At 43.1% G+C, this 19,199-nt stretch overlaps 1 protein-coding gene across 3 annotated transcripts; it reads right to left on the bottom strand.

The window, feature by feature from the left end:
• Window positions 1-1,592: 1,592 nt before the first annotated feature.
• Window positions 1,593-18,640, bottom strand: LOC139532153 (major facilitator superfamily domain-containing protein 6-A-like). Of its 3 annotated transcripts, XM_071329367.1 has the most exons (12): window positions 18,468-18,622; window positions 9,703-11,045; window positions 9,511-9,581; window positions 9,227-9,281; window positions 8,770-9,092; window positions 7,696-7,793; window positions 3,599-3,760; window positions 3,228-3,326; window positions 2,943-3,022; window positions 2,635-2,835; window positions 2,405-2,453; window positions 1,593-2,215 (listed from the first exon to the last, which is right to left on the bottom strand). In XM_071329367.1, exons 2-11 carry the CDS (start codon window positions 11,041-11,043, stop codon window positions 2,451-2,453), a joined length of 2,433 nt encoding a protein of 810 aa, XP_071185468.1. In that variant the 5' UTR covers window positions 11,044-11,045; window positions 18,468-18,622; the 3' UTR covers window positions 1,593-2,215; window positions 2,405-2,450. The 3 variants fall into 3 exon arrangements, 2 of the variants coding, with proteins under 2 accessions (XP_071185468.1, XP_071185467.1); XM_071329366.1 differs by lacking the exon at window positions 2,405-2,453 and having other exon boundaries at window positions 18,468-18,640; XR_011666513.1 differs by lacking the exons at window positions 2,405-2,453; window positions 7,696-7,793.
• Between the last annotated feature and the right edge of the window lie 559 nt (window positions 18,641-19,199).

Genomic DNA, 19,199 nt, shown 5'->3' with positions numbered 1-19,199 from the left:
GAAAGCGACAATCCGTGCTCTAATTTGACACATTCAGCTAGTAGGCCTAGGCTACCACTTTCACTCTGTTTTAAAAACGTTTTCCACCATCTTAACCCTGGTGACTGTATGAGCTCTAATGTGTAGAAATGCATCAGTTGCGTTGGAAATCAAATCAGGCATTTTCATCTACTAGATGTTGTCAAAAGGTCCTAGGCCTACAACATACACAAAACACATAATACAAATACAATATTTACTTGCACAGCGCTTTTCATTAAATAAAATAATCTCAAAACGCATAAAAAGCAAAAGAAACAAACAAATTGATGGTACAGATGGATATTGAATCTCTCTATTTGGCTTGGGATGAACGGCTAGGAGTTGAGGCAGTTTGGATTGGAAAGGCAGTGTAGCTTCAGCGGAGGGAGGGGGCCTCGATGGTACAGCCAGAGAGAAACCAACACAGTCGGAACATTCCAATAATCAATTCACTGCCTCTCCGCTATAGCACACGTTGTACTATACTGTAGTGTTTTTAAAAGATCACTTAGGCCTACACCATATCACACCTATCATTCCAATGATCAGCATGACTATTGTGTAGCTATTTCATCAGTGCAGCATTATCAGTGTACTGTGTAAATAAAGGATGCTGCCACAGTACCGCAACAGTCCCATGATGCCCTACTGAACATGGCAGCTGTTTGGTCCTATCATGTCCTAGCATGTTGGAGTGTCCACACTACAGGCATAAATAGGACCAGTCCATGACTCAACACTTTCAGCAAAGCCATACGTACCCACAATGCATTGCAGCGAAACTAATGTATTTGCGAGTCCGTCTGGTCAAGAGTAAACAAATATTATACTGGTGTTTGCCTCAATAAGATCGTTGAGGAACATGGGAATATCATAATTTTTTATTAGACTTTCAAATGAACTGATTCATAGAGCACTTTCAAATGAACTGATTCATGGAGTACCTTCAAATGAACTGATTCATAGAGCACTTTCAAATGAACTGATTCATGGAGTACCTTCAAATGAACTGATTCATGGAGTACCTTCAAATGAACTGATTCATAGAGTGCAGCTGATGGAGAAATCTTAAGGTAAAATTTACAAATGATTAATTCCTTAGATGTAGACAACATGCTTAACAATATTGGATAAGACAGCTGCCACGGTCAGTGTTGTCTCTTGAGACTGTTGTAGTGTAATCACTATTTAGAGTACACTAATAATGAATTACATTAATTTCTGTGTTCAAAACAAAGACGATTCGTGGGAAACAATAAGTCCAATTAATTCAATCTATTCCCCCCCCCCCCATCTTCAACATCAATATTAGCTTATATTCTCTGCCGAGACAAGGGATGTTGCAGATGGCATTGTGGTGTAGTTTCTGAAGAGAACACCATTACTGTCTTCCCACACACTCCCATCAGCAGCAACAGCAAGCACACCCTGACCTCAACCTTCACACAACACGCACGCTTAGGGTTAGTACTTCAACACGGTACACTACTGCCACCAAGTGTCTACTCTTGGGCTTGTAAAAACATGCCGGAATAGACAGCTGTAATATAACTGAGACACCAGAAAAGCAGTGAAAGTGAATGATTTATCTACAAATATTTATTTTATTTTATTGTATATACATATCATTTCATCCCAAGAGTCAAAATAATAACATGATTGTCAGAAGCTCGCGCAGGAAGACACAGAGGAAATAAATACATTACATTCTAGAAGGCAACAATCCCTTTTGACCCTTTCTAGATCAAATTCTATTTACACCATGTCAGATGACACACACACAGAAAGCAATCATTCGGTACTTTTTACAGCACAGTCCTCGATGTGGAGTAGTGCTCAATGCTCCTTACCCCCTCCCTACTGTACATGTCGCAGGAACCAAAGGAGACCCGCGACAATGTAAGTACCTGCTCCGTCTCTAAACTCAACTCAAGCCTTTAATCTACTGCCGGAAAGGGTTGGTATTAGACAGTTGATGTGAAGCCTCAAAATTACCAGGTAAAAAGGCAGGGTGCGCCACAGAGTTCCCCTGGTCTGGTAGGGGAGAGGGCTGGGATTCGGGGTGCTCTGCGGGGTGGGCCTTGCTCGATACGCTGCTTAAGGAACCGTTATGGTGGCGTGGCGACTCCTGTTGCTCTGTGCTGTGTTCAGTCTCCACCGCCTGGTATTCAGAAGAGTTCTGATCATTTTGCTCCTGGCAACAGACAAGATAATATAACATCATTGGCTGATCCATCGTGACAAAATGTTTTGGATACACTAAAGATATAACCAAACCATGCACTAAACCAAACACAGGCACGTAGGACATTTGACCACATTCACCACAGCACGTCACAAAGACAGTGTCGAATTCACCTCTACAGTACACACACGGTCTCACCTTTCTTTAGTTCACATGAAGGCGTGGGGAGAAATCGTTCACACAGTCACTGTTAATCATACGATATAAAAATAAATCCCATTGAAATCAAATATTTAAAAAGGTTATAAAAATAATAACATGAATTGGCTTGAAGTTCTTAAAAACGTTTGAGTCGCACCTCCGAGGACAAGAGTTCTCATTGAGATTTGACACATCTTTAAAAAAAGGACTATCGTTCATCATCCTACCTGCAGTGGCTGTGTCTCCGAGGGTAGACTACCCTTGGCCATGCAGTACATCTCTCGGATCTGGCAGACAGCGAAGGCTATGGTGACCCAGGGGGATCCACTCAGCACCCAGGCCGGTTTGTTAACATCCTCCTGCTCCTCCTGGTGCTTAGTCTTCTTAGCCGGGGGTCTAGGGTCAGGACGGGGCACCATCACACCAACCTGGTAGTTGTAGTAGTAATTAGTAGTAGTACACATCATTGTCCCACAATGGGAAATTGGTTTGCTGAAAGAAGCAGGATGAGTACAACAATTTGGAGAGTTCTGACCTGGCTCTGCATCAAGTCTATGGTAGCGATGGGAACTGGACTGGAAGGAACCGGAATGTTCTCTGCTAGCATCCTGTCCTCTATTGAGGGGAATACAAATTTAGGTTATTATTGTATGGTACACTGTTAAAAATAAGGGTGGTTTGCAGTTGTATAAATATTTTGTTTTTAGTGCAATATATGAAGCAATCCATTAAACCATTCTATACAGAACAAATTCCTCTAATAGTGCACTGATGCAGGGTCTGTAAAAAATATGAACTGAGGTGCTCTCCCCTCCCTCACCCTTTTCCTCGTTCTGTCCGGTCAGACATTGAATGAAGGAGAAGATGAGGAGTATAACCAGGGAAGCCATTCCAATCCCTCTGAACGTCTCTGCAGCTCCTGGAAAAAGAAAGATGCAATTTACAGATACAGACAAAACATAATGGTAACACTTTAAATTAAGGTGTCATTTAATAGGGTTATGAATGGTTTATACATAGTTTATAGACAGTTGATTATTAGTGGATATGTAGTTTATAAATATGTAATAAACCATAACTCGTTGGTTCTCAAAATCATGTTAAAAAATAAAAACATGGCTGTATGGCAGGAGTTGCTAAATTTCACTACTCAAATGGGACTGTCAAAAGGGGCCGTTGTCGCATCCGTACCAAAATAGTTGACGAAGACGCCCCCCACCATGGCCCCACAGCCCCGTCCCAGCCCCAGGTGTAGACCCTGGAGGATACCCTGGGCAGAGGTCCTCAGAGCTGGGGGCACCGCGGCACTCAGGTAGGAGATACAGGCTGCCCAAACCGACGCATGGGTCACACCTATAGTACAAAGAGACAGACAGAAAGACAGACAAAACAAAAGGTTAGAAAAGTGAAATACTCTGTGTGGCTCAAAGGTAGAGCATGGCGCTTGCAAAGCCAGGGTTGTAGGTTTGATTCCCACGGGGAACAGTACAAAAATGTATGCACTCACGACTAAGTCGCTCTGGATAAGAGCGTCTGCTAAATGACTAAAATGTAAATGATGCCAGACGACAAACATTGATGGAGGTGTTAAACATTACACAGCCTATAGGATAAAAATGCTTCTTCAAAGAAGGGGCGGCAGGTAGCCAAGCGGTTAAGAGTGTTGGGCCAGTAACCGAAAGGTCGCTGGTTTGAATCCCCGAGCCGACTAGGTGAAAAATCTGTTCATGTGCCCTTGAGCAAGGCACTCAACCGTAATTGCTCCTGTAAGTCGTTCTCGATAAGAGTGTCTGCTAAATATAAAATGTTATACATTAGTATTGAAATAATGTCATACAGAAGAAGAAAGCGGTCCGTCTTGTAGTATTAGCAAAAATTGGAAAAACAATCGAACAGGAAACCTCACCTCTACTTTATTTAAGTCCTATGGATTAGGAAGTGTTGACACTTACACATCCATTCGTCATCAGTCAGGCAGACGGACTTCTCATTCCGTGACCACAGATTCAAAACGTCAGATGGATACAGTTGAAATCGGAGGTTTACATACTTAGGTTGGAGTCATTAAAACTCGTTTTTCAACCACTCCACAAACTTCTTGTAAACAAACTATAGGTTTTGCCAAGTCGGTTGGAACATCTACTGTGTGCATGACACAAGTAATTTTTCCAATAATTGCTTACAGACAGATTATTTCACTGTATCACAATTCCAGTGGGTCAGAAGTTTACATACACTAAATTGACTGCGCCTTTAAACAGCTTGGAAAATTCCAGAAAATTATGTCATGGTTTAGAAGCTTCTGATAGGCTAATTGACATAATTTGAGTCAATTGGAGGTGTACCTGTGGATGTATTTCAAGGCCTACCTTCAAACTCAGTGCCTCTTTGCTTGACATCATGGGAAAATCAAAAGAAATCAGCCAGGACCTAAAAAAAAAAGATTGTAGACCTTCACAAGTCTGGCTCATCCTTGGGAGCAATTCCCAAATGCCTGAAGCTACCACGTTCATCTGTACAAACAATAGTACGCAAGTATAAACACCATGGGACCACGCAGCCATAAAACCGCTCAGGAAGGAGAAGCGCTCCGTTTCCTAGAGATGAACGTACTATGGTGCGAAAAGCGCAAATCAATCCCAGAACAACAGCAAAGGACCTTGTGAAGATGCTGGAGGAAACAGGTACAAAAGTGTCTATATCCACAGTAAAACGAGTCCTATATCGACATAACCTGAAAGGCCGCTCCACAAGGAAGAAGCCACTGCTCAAAAACCGCCACATATAAGCCAGACTACGGTTTGCAACTGCACTGGGGATGAAACATAAATAGAACTGTTTGGCCATAATGACCATCATTATGTTTGGAGGAAAAAGGGGGAGGCTTGCAAGCTGAAGAACACCATCCCAACCGTAAAGTACGGGGGTGGCAGTATCATGTTGTGGAGGTGCTTTGCTGCAGGAGGGACTGGTGCACTTCACAAAATAGATGGCATCATGAGGAACAATTATGTGGATATATTGAAGTAACATCTCAAGACATCAGTCAGGAAGTTAAAGCTTGGTCGCAAATGAGTCTTCCAAATGGACAATGACCCCAAGCATACTTCCAAAGTTGTGGCAAAATGGCTTAAGGACAACAAAGTCAAGGTATTGGAGAGGCCATCACAAAGCCCTGACCTCAATCCCTATAGAACATTTGTGTGCAGAACTGAAAAAAGCGTGTGCGAGCAAGGAGGCCTACAAACCTGACTCAGTTACACCAGCTATGTCAGGAGGAATGGGCCAAAATTCACCCAACTTATTGTGGGAAGCTTGTGGAAGGCTACCCGAAACATTTGACCCAAGTTAAACAATTTAAAGGCAATGCTACCAAATACTAATTGAGTGCATATACACTTCTGATCCACTGGGAATGTGATGAAAGAAATACAAGCTGAAATAAATAATTCTTTACTATTATTCTGACATTTCACATTCTTAAAATAAAATGGTGATCCTAACTGACCTAAGACAGGGAATGTTTACGAGGATTAAATGTCAGGAATTGTGAAAAACTGAGTTTAAATGTATTTGGCTAAGGTGTATGTAAACTTCTGACTTCAACTGTATATGCACACACACCCTTATGCTGAAGTAACAGGATGGTCAACTTACTTTGCTTTGTGGGCTGGGGTTGCAAAACACTTCTCTAAGACACAAGCTAAAGAACCAAAGCAAACAGTGCCTATCACTTATGACCAGTAATAACGAGCTTATTCTTACTTATTTATTGAGCGCATTATCAGTTATTACTAGAAAAATTGTCATGAGTTGTAGGCCTATAATAAATTTTATCTGCCACCATTCAAAACACAACTCCATAGTTAAATTCCTTGCAAGAATCATGGATGAGTACATTCACTTTATAAGTCGGGGCCTCTGTCTTAGAGCAGGGGTCGGCAACAGGCTATCCCCCCCCCCCCCAATGTTTTTAGTAAAAAAAATACTAATAAAAATAATCATTATATACACTACCTGACCAAAGGTATGTCGACACCTGCTCGTCAAACATCTCATTCCAAAATCATGGGCATTAATATGGAGTTGGTTCCCCTTTGCTGTTATAACAGCCGCCACGCTTCTGGGAAGGCTTTCCACTAGATGTTGGAATATTGCTGCGGGTACTTGCTTCCATTCAGCAACAAGAGCATTACTTAGGTCAGACACTAATGTTGGACTATTAGGCCTGGCTTGCAGTCGGCGTTCCAATTCATCCCTAAGGTGTTCAATGGGGTTGAGGTCAGGGCTCTGTGCAGGCCAGTCAAATTCTTCCACACCGATCTCAACAAACCATTTCTGTATGGACATCGCTTTGTGCATGGGGGCATTGTCATGCTGAAACAGGAAAGCGCCTTTGCCAAACTGTTGCCACAAAGTTGGAAGCACAGAATCATCTAGAATGTCATTGTATGCTGTAGCGTTAAGAATTCCCTTCACTGAAACTATGGGGCCTAGCCCGAACCATGAAAAAAAAAATCCCAGACCATTATTCCTCCTCCACCAAACTTTGCAGTTGGTACTATGCATAGTTTATGGTAAAAAAAAGTGTAAAATCACCAGGAATTAAACTAAAAAATGTGTTTAATTTAGGAAGTCTGTTCCCAAGCATCCCAAAAAATCAAATACATGATTGTGTCTCAAAATACAATCTCTTTTTGGGCTTAGTTGTGGTCAATTTGCAGTGTACAAATTATTATAATTATTTTCTGGGTCCCGACCATTCTCTTCAACAATATTCGTCCCACTCTGGATCTAGTTGCCTACCTCTGTCCTATTTGTTATTGTGTACCCAAGCTGTCTAAAAGAGGGAGTGGAACACAATATTCTCCTGTCCAGTGTTTGACAAGACCCATCCAACCTGCTCTTAAATAATCTCTCATCTGTAACCACAGATAGACAAACAGGGGTAACACGGTGCCTATTCACTAGTCATATGACATTACCAGGATATCCTTATTGAATTTCCTTTTGTTGATACTGTCTTTTAATATGACAGTTTGATGTGATACTGTAAAAGCCGTTTCAATATAAAATCAATATTAACATTCTTTTAAATTATATCTTATCGTGTTCGTGTTTAGTCGACAAGGGAAAAGGTGTTTTATAAAGCAGCGATTGCTTGAAATAACAGAGATTCCTGTCCTAAGATGTACTTTACTGAGGCTCAATAATACAGCCCTTAACTACGGACTCAAATTTGAACCTTTCCTCAGTCAGATGTCAACGTCGGACCTGCTCTCTCTTACCTTGTAAGACCTCCATAGGCAGAACTATCCATGCATTCTCCAAGTAAGAAATGTACAGGTAGCGTGCTGTGTTACATGCCAAGCCAATGTACAAGACCCTAAGTTAGGAAAACAGGGAGGAAAGAAAGAAATTAGTGATGAGATTTTCAGAGGTTAGGTACTCAGAGCAAAAGTTATTAAGAAGAAGCAAAACAGATAAAATAGGGTGATGTACGGAATGTATAGGCTTTTCAGGCTTAGAGCGTCTTTTGTTGCGTTAATTAGGATTCCATCGCAGAATACTCATCCAAGGTTTAAAGCAAGGGTGGGCAGTTCCAGTCCTCGAGGGCCTGATTGGCGTCACAGTTTTGCCCCAGCTAACACACCTGACTCCAATAATCACCTAATCATGATCTTCAGTTTAGAATGCAAATGGATTAATCAGCTGTGTTTGCTAGGGATGGAGAAAAAGTGTGACACCAAATCAGTCCCTCGAGGACTGGAGTTGCCCACCCCTGGTTTAAAGAGATGCCCTACTAGGTATAGTTAGTATTACTCTTTGTGCACAGTGCCCATTGAACTGGTGAGGCAAAAAGCACAAAAATTCTTCTTGAGACCTTTGCACTAATAGGTAACTGTATTACTTGCAGGGTTATAACCACCCATGATGTTAGAGAAGAATGCTTTAAAATGGTGCGTCAAAATGACATTGGTCGCACAGAGCTGCCAGATGGATGGGCCTTTCTCCTTAAACATAACACCACACTGTCAAATGTCCCTGCTCTGTGCTAGGTTTGTCTGTCTGTCTGTCTGACTAGAGTATACGCATTAAGGCCTGTGTGACGTTCAAGCAAGATGCACTCTAAACGAACACGATTGTTTACATGCAGCATGTCTAGTTTAGGTGAAACGGGATAGCAAATGTGGAAATCCTCAGTTTCAGAAAATACTGTGTGCTTTGGTTGTTATTGTTGTTGTTGCTGCTGCTGCTGCTGCTGTTTTTGGTAAAAGATTTGGTTAAAAGAGATGGATAATGTGATATCCCTTCCTCCACCACCCTCCCAAAATCAAGAACACCAACAACCCCATCCTTACCTGATGTGTCCCACCAGCTCGATAAACTTATGACTGGTGAAGTAAGCAGCCAGCTCCGACACATGACTCAGAACTGAACACACACCAAACAGCGTGGTGGTCCCCTTCAGGTCCTCTAGATGCCAATACAGGAAGGTGAACACAAAGCCGTAACCGAAGCCCATGAACCAGGCGACGAACAGCACCGTGCTGTACTGAACACTACACAGCAGCCTGAGGAGGTCACTGTAATAGAAAGGCTGTTCGGTGGTGGTGGACTCTGGGGTGATGGGGGTCTGGTCCGAGGTGGAGCTCTCCTCTGGAGATGCCACGTTTCCATCTACCTGTGTGAAAAAAATTGTGTAAAATGAATAAAATTATTAACCATTTTCTATTTAAAGCAGTATTTACTTCGGCTAAAGAAATTAAAAATACTATTTCCACTTAGTGGTGAGTTTTAATTTTCCAGTTGATTTACCTGTGGTATCTCTACTTCCTGGGGCCTCTGGGGCACCTCCTGTCTGTAGTCCCCACTGTCAAATCAAATCAAACTTAATTTAAAGACAATTTTTAAATCACCACACACTTCACAGTAAAATAAATCAAATAGAATATATTAAAAACAAAACAGCAATTCTATAAAATAGATGAATAAAAGAACCTAAAACAAAAAGTCTAAAATAACAATAAAATCATTGATTTAAGGAAAAGCTAAAAAAAGGTGGGGTTTCAAACAGTTTAAATTGGGTCTGCTCCTATTACCTGTCGAAGTAGAATTGTGTTGCTACCACCAGGGCCAGACCCATCATCACTCCAAACACTATGAAGGCCACCTGGGGAAGGAACGAGTGAAGAAATGAACAAAGTAACTACATTTTCTATTTACGTATCAACTATGTTGCCCTTAGTGACCCATTGCTTATTATTTGTCACCTTTTCAATGTCATACATTACCTGGTAGTTCTTGTACTCGGGCAGGATACAGCCGACCACGCCGTCGATGAGCAGCTTAATGTGGGTGTGGTCTATCCAGATACCCACTAGCAGCATGGTCACGCCCCAGCCAAGGGACCCCCACATTCTCTGCAGGCCGTAACGGTCCCGGTGCTTCCCCAGGTACTGTAACGTCACTGTGTCCACAATGGTGACCGCCGGCGCGCTGAAAAACTCCCCCACGATGATGACCAAGAGGATCAGGAGAAAAATGCTCTCGACCTGATCTTCGTTGTACTCAATGATGTACTCTTTAGGTTGGGTGGGGGCAGGGGTGGTGGTAGGGGTTGCCATAGTTGTTGTTGTATTTGGAGTAGCTTGAGTGGTATTGCCCTGCTCGTGAGGCATCAATGTGGAATTGGTGGTGGTGGGGGCATGGGTAGGTGTATGGGTAGGGGTTTTAGTGGTCAGTGGCATAGTTGTGGTATTCGGTAAAAGCTGAGTGGTATTGGCTTGCTCATTAGGCACCACTCTAGGTTGGCCACCGGTTGGCGTTTGAGTTGCTGTTGTCGTAGCTGTGGTTGTATCATTATTCTGCTCGTAAGGCACCCCAGTGGATTGAGTGGTATTGCTATCAGCACCTCTCCTATGCCTGCGGCGTACGCTATAGCCAGAATCAAGGCCATCCAAAACAAAAGGGAAGTTAGGAAAGTAACTTTGAAACAAATCCCGACGACTTCTCCTCGTGTGATTGGTGGAAGCGTCCGGTAGCGAGCTGTTAATTGGTGTCATAGTCGTCAAGGGCAGTATTGGTGGGGCCACAGTGGGGATGTCCACCTTTTCCTTACAGATCATGGCAGCTGGTTTGACAAAGCCGATGCCACAGTTGAACACCAACCAACACAGCACAGAGAACAGCAACAATGGCTTCCCTTTCTTAAAACGATCGGCCACCACTCCCCAGAATGGTGCACTGCAGAACTCTATAAAGTACCGGATCCCAACCAACAGTCCACTACGGCTTGGTGACATCCCTAGCTGTTTGTAGTAGACGGCTAGGAGTGGGTGCAGGGAACCGTATGCTGCATAGAAGAAGAAGTAGAAGATCTTGGAGATGAGGAGCTGGGAGTTGACTCTAAGGCACATCCTCTCAAAGCAGCCTAGGTCTTTCAGTGGTGAGGCCATGGGTGTCTCTGGAGCAGACTGTGTGTCTGATGCTGCAGCGGACACTGGAGTGGAGCCTGGCTCTCGGTCAGTCTGAAGCTCCAGGGAAAGAGTGTTGAAGGGTTCGTCCAGGACGTACTTCCTCTTTTGATCTTCTTCATCATCCGATAGGATGACCACTTTGTCGTCTGCGGCCATCTCTGGAAGACAGGAAGTTAGATTCATGTTTACTGTAACCTAAACAATAGGCTACATTGATTATCATAACCATACAGTCTATAACCATACAGTCTATGTGTAGCAATATTGATGTTACTCATATTGATGTCACACAGGAAACAGAAACCACTTGTTACTTACCGACTTCATGTATTTGATGTGCTGGTTAACAATATGCATAGAAAAGTTTGCTTAACTAAAATCAGTAAAAAAAGAAACGTCCTCTCACTGTCAACTGCGTTAATTTTCAGCAAACTTAACATGTGTAAATATTTGTATGAACATAACAAGATTCAACAACTGAGACATAAACTGAACAAGTTTCACAGACATGTGACTAACAGAAATGGAATAATGTGTCCCTGAACAACGGGGGGGGGGGGTTTCAAAATCAAAAGGAATGTAGTATCTGGTGAGGCCACCAGCTGCATTAAGTACTGCAGTGCATCTCCTCCTCACGGACTGCACCAGATTTGCCCGTTCTTGCTGTGAGATGTTACCCCACTCTTCCACCAAGGCACCTGCAAGTTCCCGGACATTTCTGGGGGGAAATGGCCCTAGCACTCACCCTCCGATCCAACAGGTCCAAGAACGTGCCCATTGGGATTGAGATCCTGGCTCTTTGCTGGCCATGGCAGAACACTGACATTTCTGTCTTGGATCATGCACAGAACAAGCAGTATGGCTGGTGGCATTGTCATGCTGGAGGGTCATGTCAGGATGAGCCTGCAGGAAGGGTACCACATGAGGGAGGAGGATGTCTTCCCTGTAACGCACAGCGTCAAGATTGACGGCAATGACAACAAGCTCAGTCCGATGATGCTGTGACACACCGCCTCAGACCATGACGGACCCTCCACCTCCAAATCGATCCCGCTCCAGAGTACAGGCCTCGGTGTAACGCTCATTACTTTGACGATAAACACGATTCCGACCATCACCCCTGGTGAGACAAAACCGCGACTCGTCAGTGAAGAGCACTTTTGCTAGTCCTGTCTGGTCCAGCAATGGTGGGTTTGTGCCCTTAAGCGACGTTGTTGCTGGTGATGTCTGGTGAGGACCTGCCTTACAACAGGCCTACAAGCCCTCAGTCCTACCTCTCTCAGCCTATTGCGGACAGTCTGAGCACTGATGGAGGGATTGTGCGTTCCTGGTGTAACTCGGGCAGTTGTTGTTGCCATCCTCTACCTGTCCCGCAGGTGTGATGTTAGGATGTACCCATCCTGTGCAGGTGTTGTTACACGTGGTCTGCCACTGCGAGGACGATCAGCTGTCCGTCCTGTCTCCCTGTAGCGCTGTCTTAGGCGTCTCAGTACAGACATGGCAATTTATTGCCCTGGCCACATTTGCAGTCCTCATACCACCTTGCAGCATGCCTAAGGCACGTTCACGCTGATGAGCAAGGACTCTGGGCATCTTTCTTTTGGTGTTTTTCAGAGTCAGTAGAAAGGCCTCTTTAGTGTCCTAGGTTTTCATAACTGTGACCTTAATTGCCTACCGTCTGTAAGCTGTTAGGGTCTTAACGACCATTCCACAGGTGCATGTTCATTAATTGCTTATGGTTCATTGAACAAACATGGGAAACAGTGTTTAAACCCTTTACAATGAAGATCTGTGAAGCTATTAGAATTTTTACGAATTATCTTTGTTGTGACTATAACACAAAGCATATTGAAACATGGTGGCAGTGGAAAAAAAAGAAAAAAGGAATACATCCCAGGTGCCAGTTTGGAAAAGTTCTGCTTTTACAAGCTAGTCATCGTGCCGAACACCAATGCTAGCTGATTATAGAATGACTATACTAAAAGCTAACTGGCTATTGGACATGAGCAGATTTGTGAGTAGCTAACATTCCATTCTAAAAATAAATCGCCATGGAAAATCCACAGATTTTTTTTTACTTTGACGATTGTAATTTTGCACTTACCTGGAAAAGATGGAAAGAGGAATTCAATTTGTACATAGCTCTTACAATGGGAGAAAAACCTGATGACTACAAAGTGAAGCTACTGTACTATCTAATCGGGGAAAAAGGCAGAGAGATTTGTGAGACCCTTGGTGTGGGCAGTACAAGAGACAATCTCTTTGTTGAGGAAGTAATTGCAGCACTAGATGCATTTTGTGATCCCAAGAAAAATTTAACAATTGAGAGATATACATTTTTGTCATGTGGAGTCAGGGCCAAGATGAGAGTTTAGACAAATATCTCACTGAATTGAGGACTCTAGTGGCCACCTGCAACTTTGTAGTAATCACAGACTTATCGGGGACTGGATTATGTGCATACAGATTGTAAATCAAGATCGCCTGCAAGATTGCCTGTGTGCAGTACATGTAGTAACACAGGAAGAGAGACCGAGAGGAGACTAGAGGAACAGAGCACTGTTACAATGCAGATACTGTGGACGGATACATGAGAAAAAAAAGGGCGAAAAAAGCCCTGCATATGGACAAAAATGTAAATCCTGTGGAGAAAAAAAACAATATCTTCTCTACGGTTTGAAAAAGTGCAGGGACCAGCAAGAGAAACAGTCCTGGCAATGTGAAATGTGTCAGCTGAATCAGAGAAGTAAGGATGTTCTCTGCATCACACAGGCCAAAGTCAGAGAGCATCAACGTGGTACAGGAAGAAAATAAATAAATAACTGACCGCAATGCAGCTCTCTTTGCAACCATGCTGGTCAACAAAATTATTTTAGATAGATTTCAGTCAGATTTCAGCTAGATTGTGGTGCTAGTTGTAATGTTATCCCTGCAAACCTCACAAAAAGACAGTCACCTAGAGCCCTGCAGTCAGGTATTGGTGATGTAATACAAGAGTAGTCTGACGCCACTGGGGAAGTGCACACTTAAAAAAAGTGATCAATCCACGCAATAAGAAAACCTACAGAGGCGAGTTCATCGTAGTCAACAAGAACGTGCACAGGCCCATTGTAGGCAGCAAGGCTATCCAGGCAATGGAGTTGCTTACTGTGCAGCATCACAGCATCCTGGCCGTCAGGAAAACAAGGTCCTGGACTAAATAGCAAATAAAACAGGAGTACGCCGATGTATTCCATGGAAATGGATGCTTACCCGGCAAACTGAAGCTGGGAGTGGATGAGCGAGTGGAGCCTGTCCAGTAGCACTATATAAACCACTCAGAGAGGAGCTTGGTAGTCTATAGGAAAGGATGATAAAAGCAGTTGGGGGAAAGAAAGAAAAGCACAGATTGGATTGGCAGCCTGATCGCATTGCATAAACCAATGTATTGATCCAAAACCTCTCAAGGCGCTCAAGTGGAGCCATTACCCACTATTGAAGACGTGGTGCCAGACATGAACAGAGCACATGTGTTCTCTGTGATGACAAAAAAAACAATTGACATGTGGAACTGGATGAGGAATCCAGCTCTCTCACCACGTTCTCTACTGCCATGGGACGCTACAGGTGGCTGCGCATGCCAAATCGGAATCAGTTCAGCCCCAGAGACCTTTCAGAGGAAGTTGAAACAGGGAATGGAAGATCTGCCGAGGAGTCAAAAAAATTAAATCACTGCAGATGGCATCCTGATTGTGGGAGAAAGGAGACAACGATGAAGCAGCAATTCGGAACGATGACAAGAACCTGTGAATGCTCCTGGACAGATGCAGGAAGCTCAATATCAAGCTGAATCCAGAGAAGCTGCAGCTCAGGCTGAAGGATGTGCCATACATTGGTCACCTGCTAACATCAGAGGGGTTTGAAAGTGGACCCGGGAAAAGCGACAGCCATCAGACAGATGCCTAGGTCTACAGATGTGCAGGGGGTGCAGCGCCTCCTGGGCATGGTAAACGACCTATCCACGTTCTGCAGCCACGCCACGGAGCACCGCAAGCCGCTGTGACACCTACCACACAAGGACTCGCTGTGGGAGTGGTCAGAAAGACTCGAGCTGGCTTTCAAGAAAAATCAGCTGACACCATTGCACAGACCCCTGTGGTCTGTCTCAGATAGGTTCCTGGAAAAAGTGGTGCTGGCAACACCCCAAGCAGGGTGTGCCTCACAGAACAAGAGAACAGAGGCCCTGTGGAATCAATCAACATGATACACTACCTGCCTGTGTCAAGCAAGAGACTAAAGGCCATCCAGAGAGCCACTGAAGCTCCAGACACTGAAGAATGTGATAATGCAGGAGTGAAAAACCATGTACCCTTGAAAGTAGCAATGTATTTTCACAACAAAGATGAGTCGAGTGTGCAAAGTGGAGTTATCTTCAGAGGTGAGCGAGTCGTTGTCCTTGCTGCCCTCAAAGAATCCATTCCTCACACATAGGAATTGAGGGATGTCTGAGAAGAGCTCGCGAGTGTGTCTACTGACCGGGCATGAATGCACAGCTGAGAACATACATGGAACAATGTAAGCACCTGCATTGCATGGGTTGTGAAGTAGCAGAAAGAGACGCTGAGACCACATAAAGCACCAAAGCTTCCCTGGGAGAAAAATAGGGACCTGTTCGAGTTCAACAACAGAGACTCCATGGTCACAGTTGGATTGAAAACTCTCAAAATTCTGGGAAGTGGACCATTTGGGGAACACACAGTCGAAAACGGTCATTTGAAAACTGAAGACACACTTTGCATGCTACGGCATACCTGACATCCTATATTCAGACAACAGCCCCCAGTACTCTTCAGACGAGTTCCGAAATGTCAGCAAGGCCTGGGACTTTAAACACTAAACATTGTCTCCAGTATACTGGCAAAATAATGGGAAAGTGGAATTGGCAGCGAAAACAGCCGAAAGATTGATAGCAAAAGCAAAGAGAGCAGGTGCTGACCTATACCTAGTCATGCTGGATCACAGAAATACCCCGTCACAGGCAACAGACAGCAGCCCTGCAATGGCACTGATGGAAAGACGTACAAAGACAATAGTGCTAATGATTGAAAATCTGTTGAGACCAGGAATTACAAAATGAATGGTCAGCAGAGAAGTTGAAAGAAAGTCAGCAGAGACAGGCAAAGTACTACAATCCCTCTGCTAAGGATCTCACAGAGTTGCAATGAGATGACAGCGTGAGAGTTGAGTCGCTCACAGGTAGGGTGATCCGAAGACCTACTGTATACAACTGAAAGACTGAATGTAAATCAAAGAAGGTGAAAAAAATATATAGTACCAGTCAAAAAAGTTGACACACCTACTCATTCCAGTTTTTTTTTTTTTTGTACTATTTTCTACATTGTAGAATAAGACATCAAAACTATTAAATAACACATATGGAATCATGTAGTAACCAAATAATATGTTTTATATATTTGAGATTCTTCAAAGTAGCCACCCTTTGCCTTGATGACAGCTTTGCACACTCTTGGCATTCTCTCAACCAGCTTCATGAGGTAGTCACCTGGAATTCATTTCAATTAACAGCTGTGCCTTGTTAAATGTTAATTTGTGGAATTTCTTTCCTTCTTAATGCGTTTGAGCCAATCAGTTGTGTTGTGACAAGGTAGGTGTGGTATAGAGAAGATAGTCCTATTTGGTAAAAGACCAAGTCCATATTATGGCAAGAACAGCTAAAATAAGCAAAGAGAAACGACAGTCCATCATTACTTTAAGACATGAAGGTCAGTCAATAATTTCAAGAACTTTGAACATTTCTTCAAGTGCAGTCAAAAAAAACATCAAGCGCTATGATGAAACTGGCTCTCATGAGGACCGCCAGAGGAAAGGAAGACCCAGAGTTACCTCTAATGAACTTATCCTCTGCAGCAGAGTTAACTGCACCTCAGATTGTAGCCCAAATAAATGCTTCACAGAATTCAAGTAACAGACACATCTCAACATAAACTGTTCAGAGGAGACTGCGTGAAATCAGGCCTTCACGGTCAAATTGCTGCAAAGAAACCACTACTAAAGGACACCAATAAAAATAAGAGACTTGCTTGGGCCAAGAAAGATGATCAATGGACATTTGACCGGTGGACATCTGTCCTTTGATCTGATGAGTCCAAATCTGAGATTTTTGGTTCCAACCGGCGTGTCTTTGTGAGACGCAGAGTAGGTGAACGGATGATCTCCGCATGTGTGGTACCCACCCTGAAGCATGGAGGAGGTGGTGTGATGGTGCTTTGCTGGTGACACTGTCGTTATTTATTTAGAATTCTAGGCACACTTAACCGGCATAGCTACCACAGCATTATGCAGCAATATGCCATCCCATCTGGTTTGCGCTTAGTGTGACTATCATTTGTTTTTCAACAGGACAATGACCCAACACACCTCCAGGCTGTGTAAGGGCTATTTGACCAAGATGGCAGAGTGATGGAGTGCTGACCTAATCAGATGACCTGGCCTCCACAATCACCCAACCTCAAGCCAATTGAGATGGCTTGGGATGAGTTGGATCGCGGAGTGAAGGATAAGCAGCCAACAAGTCCTCAGCATATGTGGGAACTCCTTCAAGACTGTTGAAAAAGCATTCCAGGTGAAGCTGGTTGAGAGAATGCCAAGAGTGTGCAAAGCTGTCATCAAGAGAAAGAGTGGCTACTTTGAAAAATGTCCAATATAAAATATATTTTGATTTGTTGAACACTTCTTTGGTTACGACATGATTCCATGTGTTATTTCATAGTTTTGATGTCTTCCCTATTATTCTACAATGTAAAACACAGTAAGAATAAAGAAAAACCTTGAATGAGTAGGTGTATCCAAACTTTTGACTGGTACTGTGTGTGTGTGTGTGTGTGTGTGTGTGTGTGTGTGTGTGTGTGTGTGTGTAAATAAACAGTGAGAGACAAACAAACATTCAGTTCACATTCAAAATGACATACCAAAGTTAGCTGGAGTCTGCCTTTGTTGTAGAAAAAAAAGAAGAGAACGTGTAGCAATATTTATGTTACTCATATTGATGTTACACAGGAAACGGAAACCACTTTTTACTTACCGAATTCGTGTACTTGATGTGCTGGTTTACAACAAGCATACTAAAGTTTGCTTAACTATATATCTGTCGTGACTACAACACAAAGCATATTGAAACACTATGTTATACAGTAAATATGTTTAGCATGGCTAGAATTGGCTACAATAAAGAGTAGGCTACCCACAAGTTGCAACAGGGGTGTAAGAAATATAGTAACATTGTTACAACCTTGAAGAACTCATGTTGTTCGTGAGTGGGTATGTCATATCAGAAGAACCGGTGAAATCGGTGAGAAAATACATTTCACCGTCCAATGCGGTAGTATGAACGAAATGCATGTTTCACTGTCAAATAATGAACACTTCACACCAAATTGAAGACATAAAAAGTACAATGTTTACTTTAAGCAGTGCTAAACAGAGCACTTACATCAACATATTGTAGATTCGCAATACAATTACAAATTAGCGCAGTTTCTCTTTAACATGGGCTTGGACGCCCGTGTTCTCATCAAGCTTACCTGCCAAAGTCACCGGTCCGTATTCCTATTCTTTCAACTATGACTACGCAGGTTCGGCGGTGGCAGTTGTGTCTCCCAGTCGTAAATCGAACGCTTCCTGCATTGCCTACAATACCGTTTATTTCGTCGTTTTCCTATGCATGCATGATACAGATGAATGATACACCGTAAGTAATATCCTTTAAGACTCATGCAAATACTCCGACCTATAACCACACCTTCGTTCAGGCCATTTCGCTCAGATGGGAACTCCGAACTCGATACGCCCAGAGGATGGGTTTCGTGTGACGTCTGTGCTATCTGTTAAAGTGAACCCAACCTCACAAATATTGTCCCGCTGCCCTTCAACATACACCAACTACTGTAAATGCACAAGAGCATGTTTATAACGAACTGTCAAGGCAATATGTGCAATTGTTATTGTTTCTAAAAATCTATAAAATGTATATTTCCTACATAATAAAGGAAATAGATAGAATACAATGCAGCTTGTGCACCTTTCAATTTCGTTTAATTTAATACTTTTCACACCTGTAATATTGTTCATATTGTAACGACCCTGGGTTTATATGCGCGGATATCGACTCTGCCACTTGAGCATGCTTTTGCGGCACAGTTGATAGCGCGCTGGATTTCGGGCTAGAAGGTCGAGGCCTGCTCCCTGCCTGTTTCATTACAATATTGTAAATCAAAGTATCTAATAAAACACTACAAATTCTGGTATTATTACAA

The sequence above is a fragment of the Salvelinus alpinus genome, chromosome 10 (assembly GCF_045679555.1).
Source record: "Salvelinus alpinus chromosome 10, SLU_Salpinus.1, whole genome shotgun sequence".
Lineage (NCBI taxonomy): Eukaryota > Metazoa > Chordata > Actinopteri > Salmoniformes > Salmonidae > Salvelinus > Salvelinus alpinus.
Note: the sequence above shows the minus strand (reverse complement) of the source record. Positions and strands in the feature narration are given on the sequence as shown.

What these genes read in the sequence shown, in the direction of transcription:
- LOC139532153 (XM_071329366.1), bottom strand. Translation starts at nt 11,043, where the DNA reads ATGGCCGCAGACGACAAAGTGGTCATCCTATCGGATGATGAAGAAGAT. An exon ending in TAGACTTGATGCAGAGCCAG is followed by an intron (nt 2,836 to 2,942) that starts GTCAGAACTCTC and finishes TACAACTACCAG; the next exon opens with GTTGGTGTGATGGTGCCCCG. An exon ending in CGGAGACACAGCCACTGCAG is followed by an intron (nt 2,216 to 2,634) that starts GTAGGATGATGA and finishes GTCTGTTGCCAG; the next exon opens with GAGCAAAATGATCAGAACTC.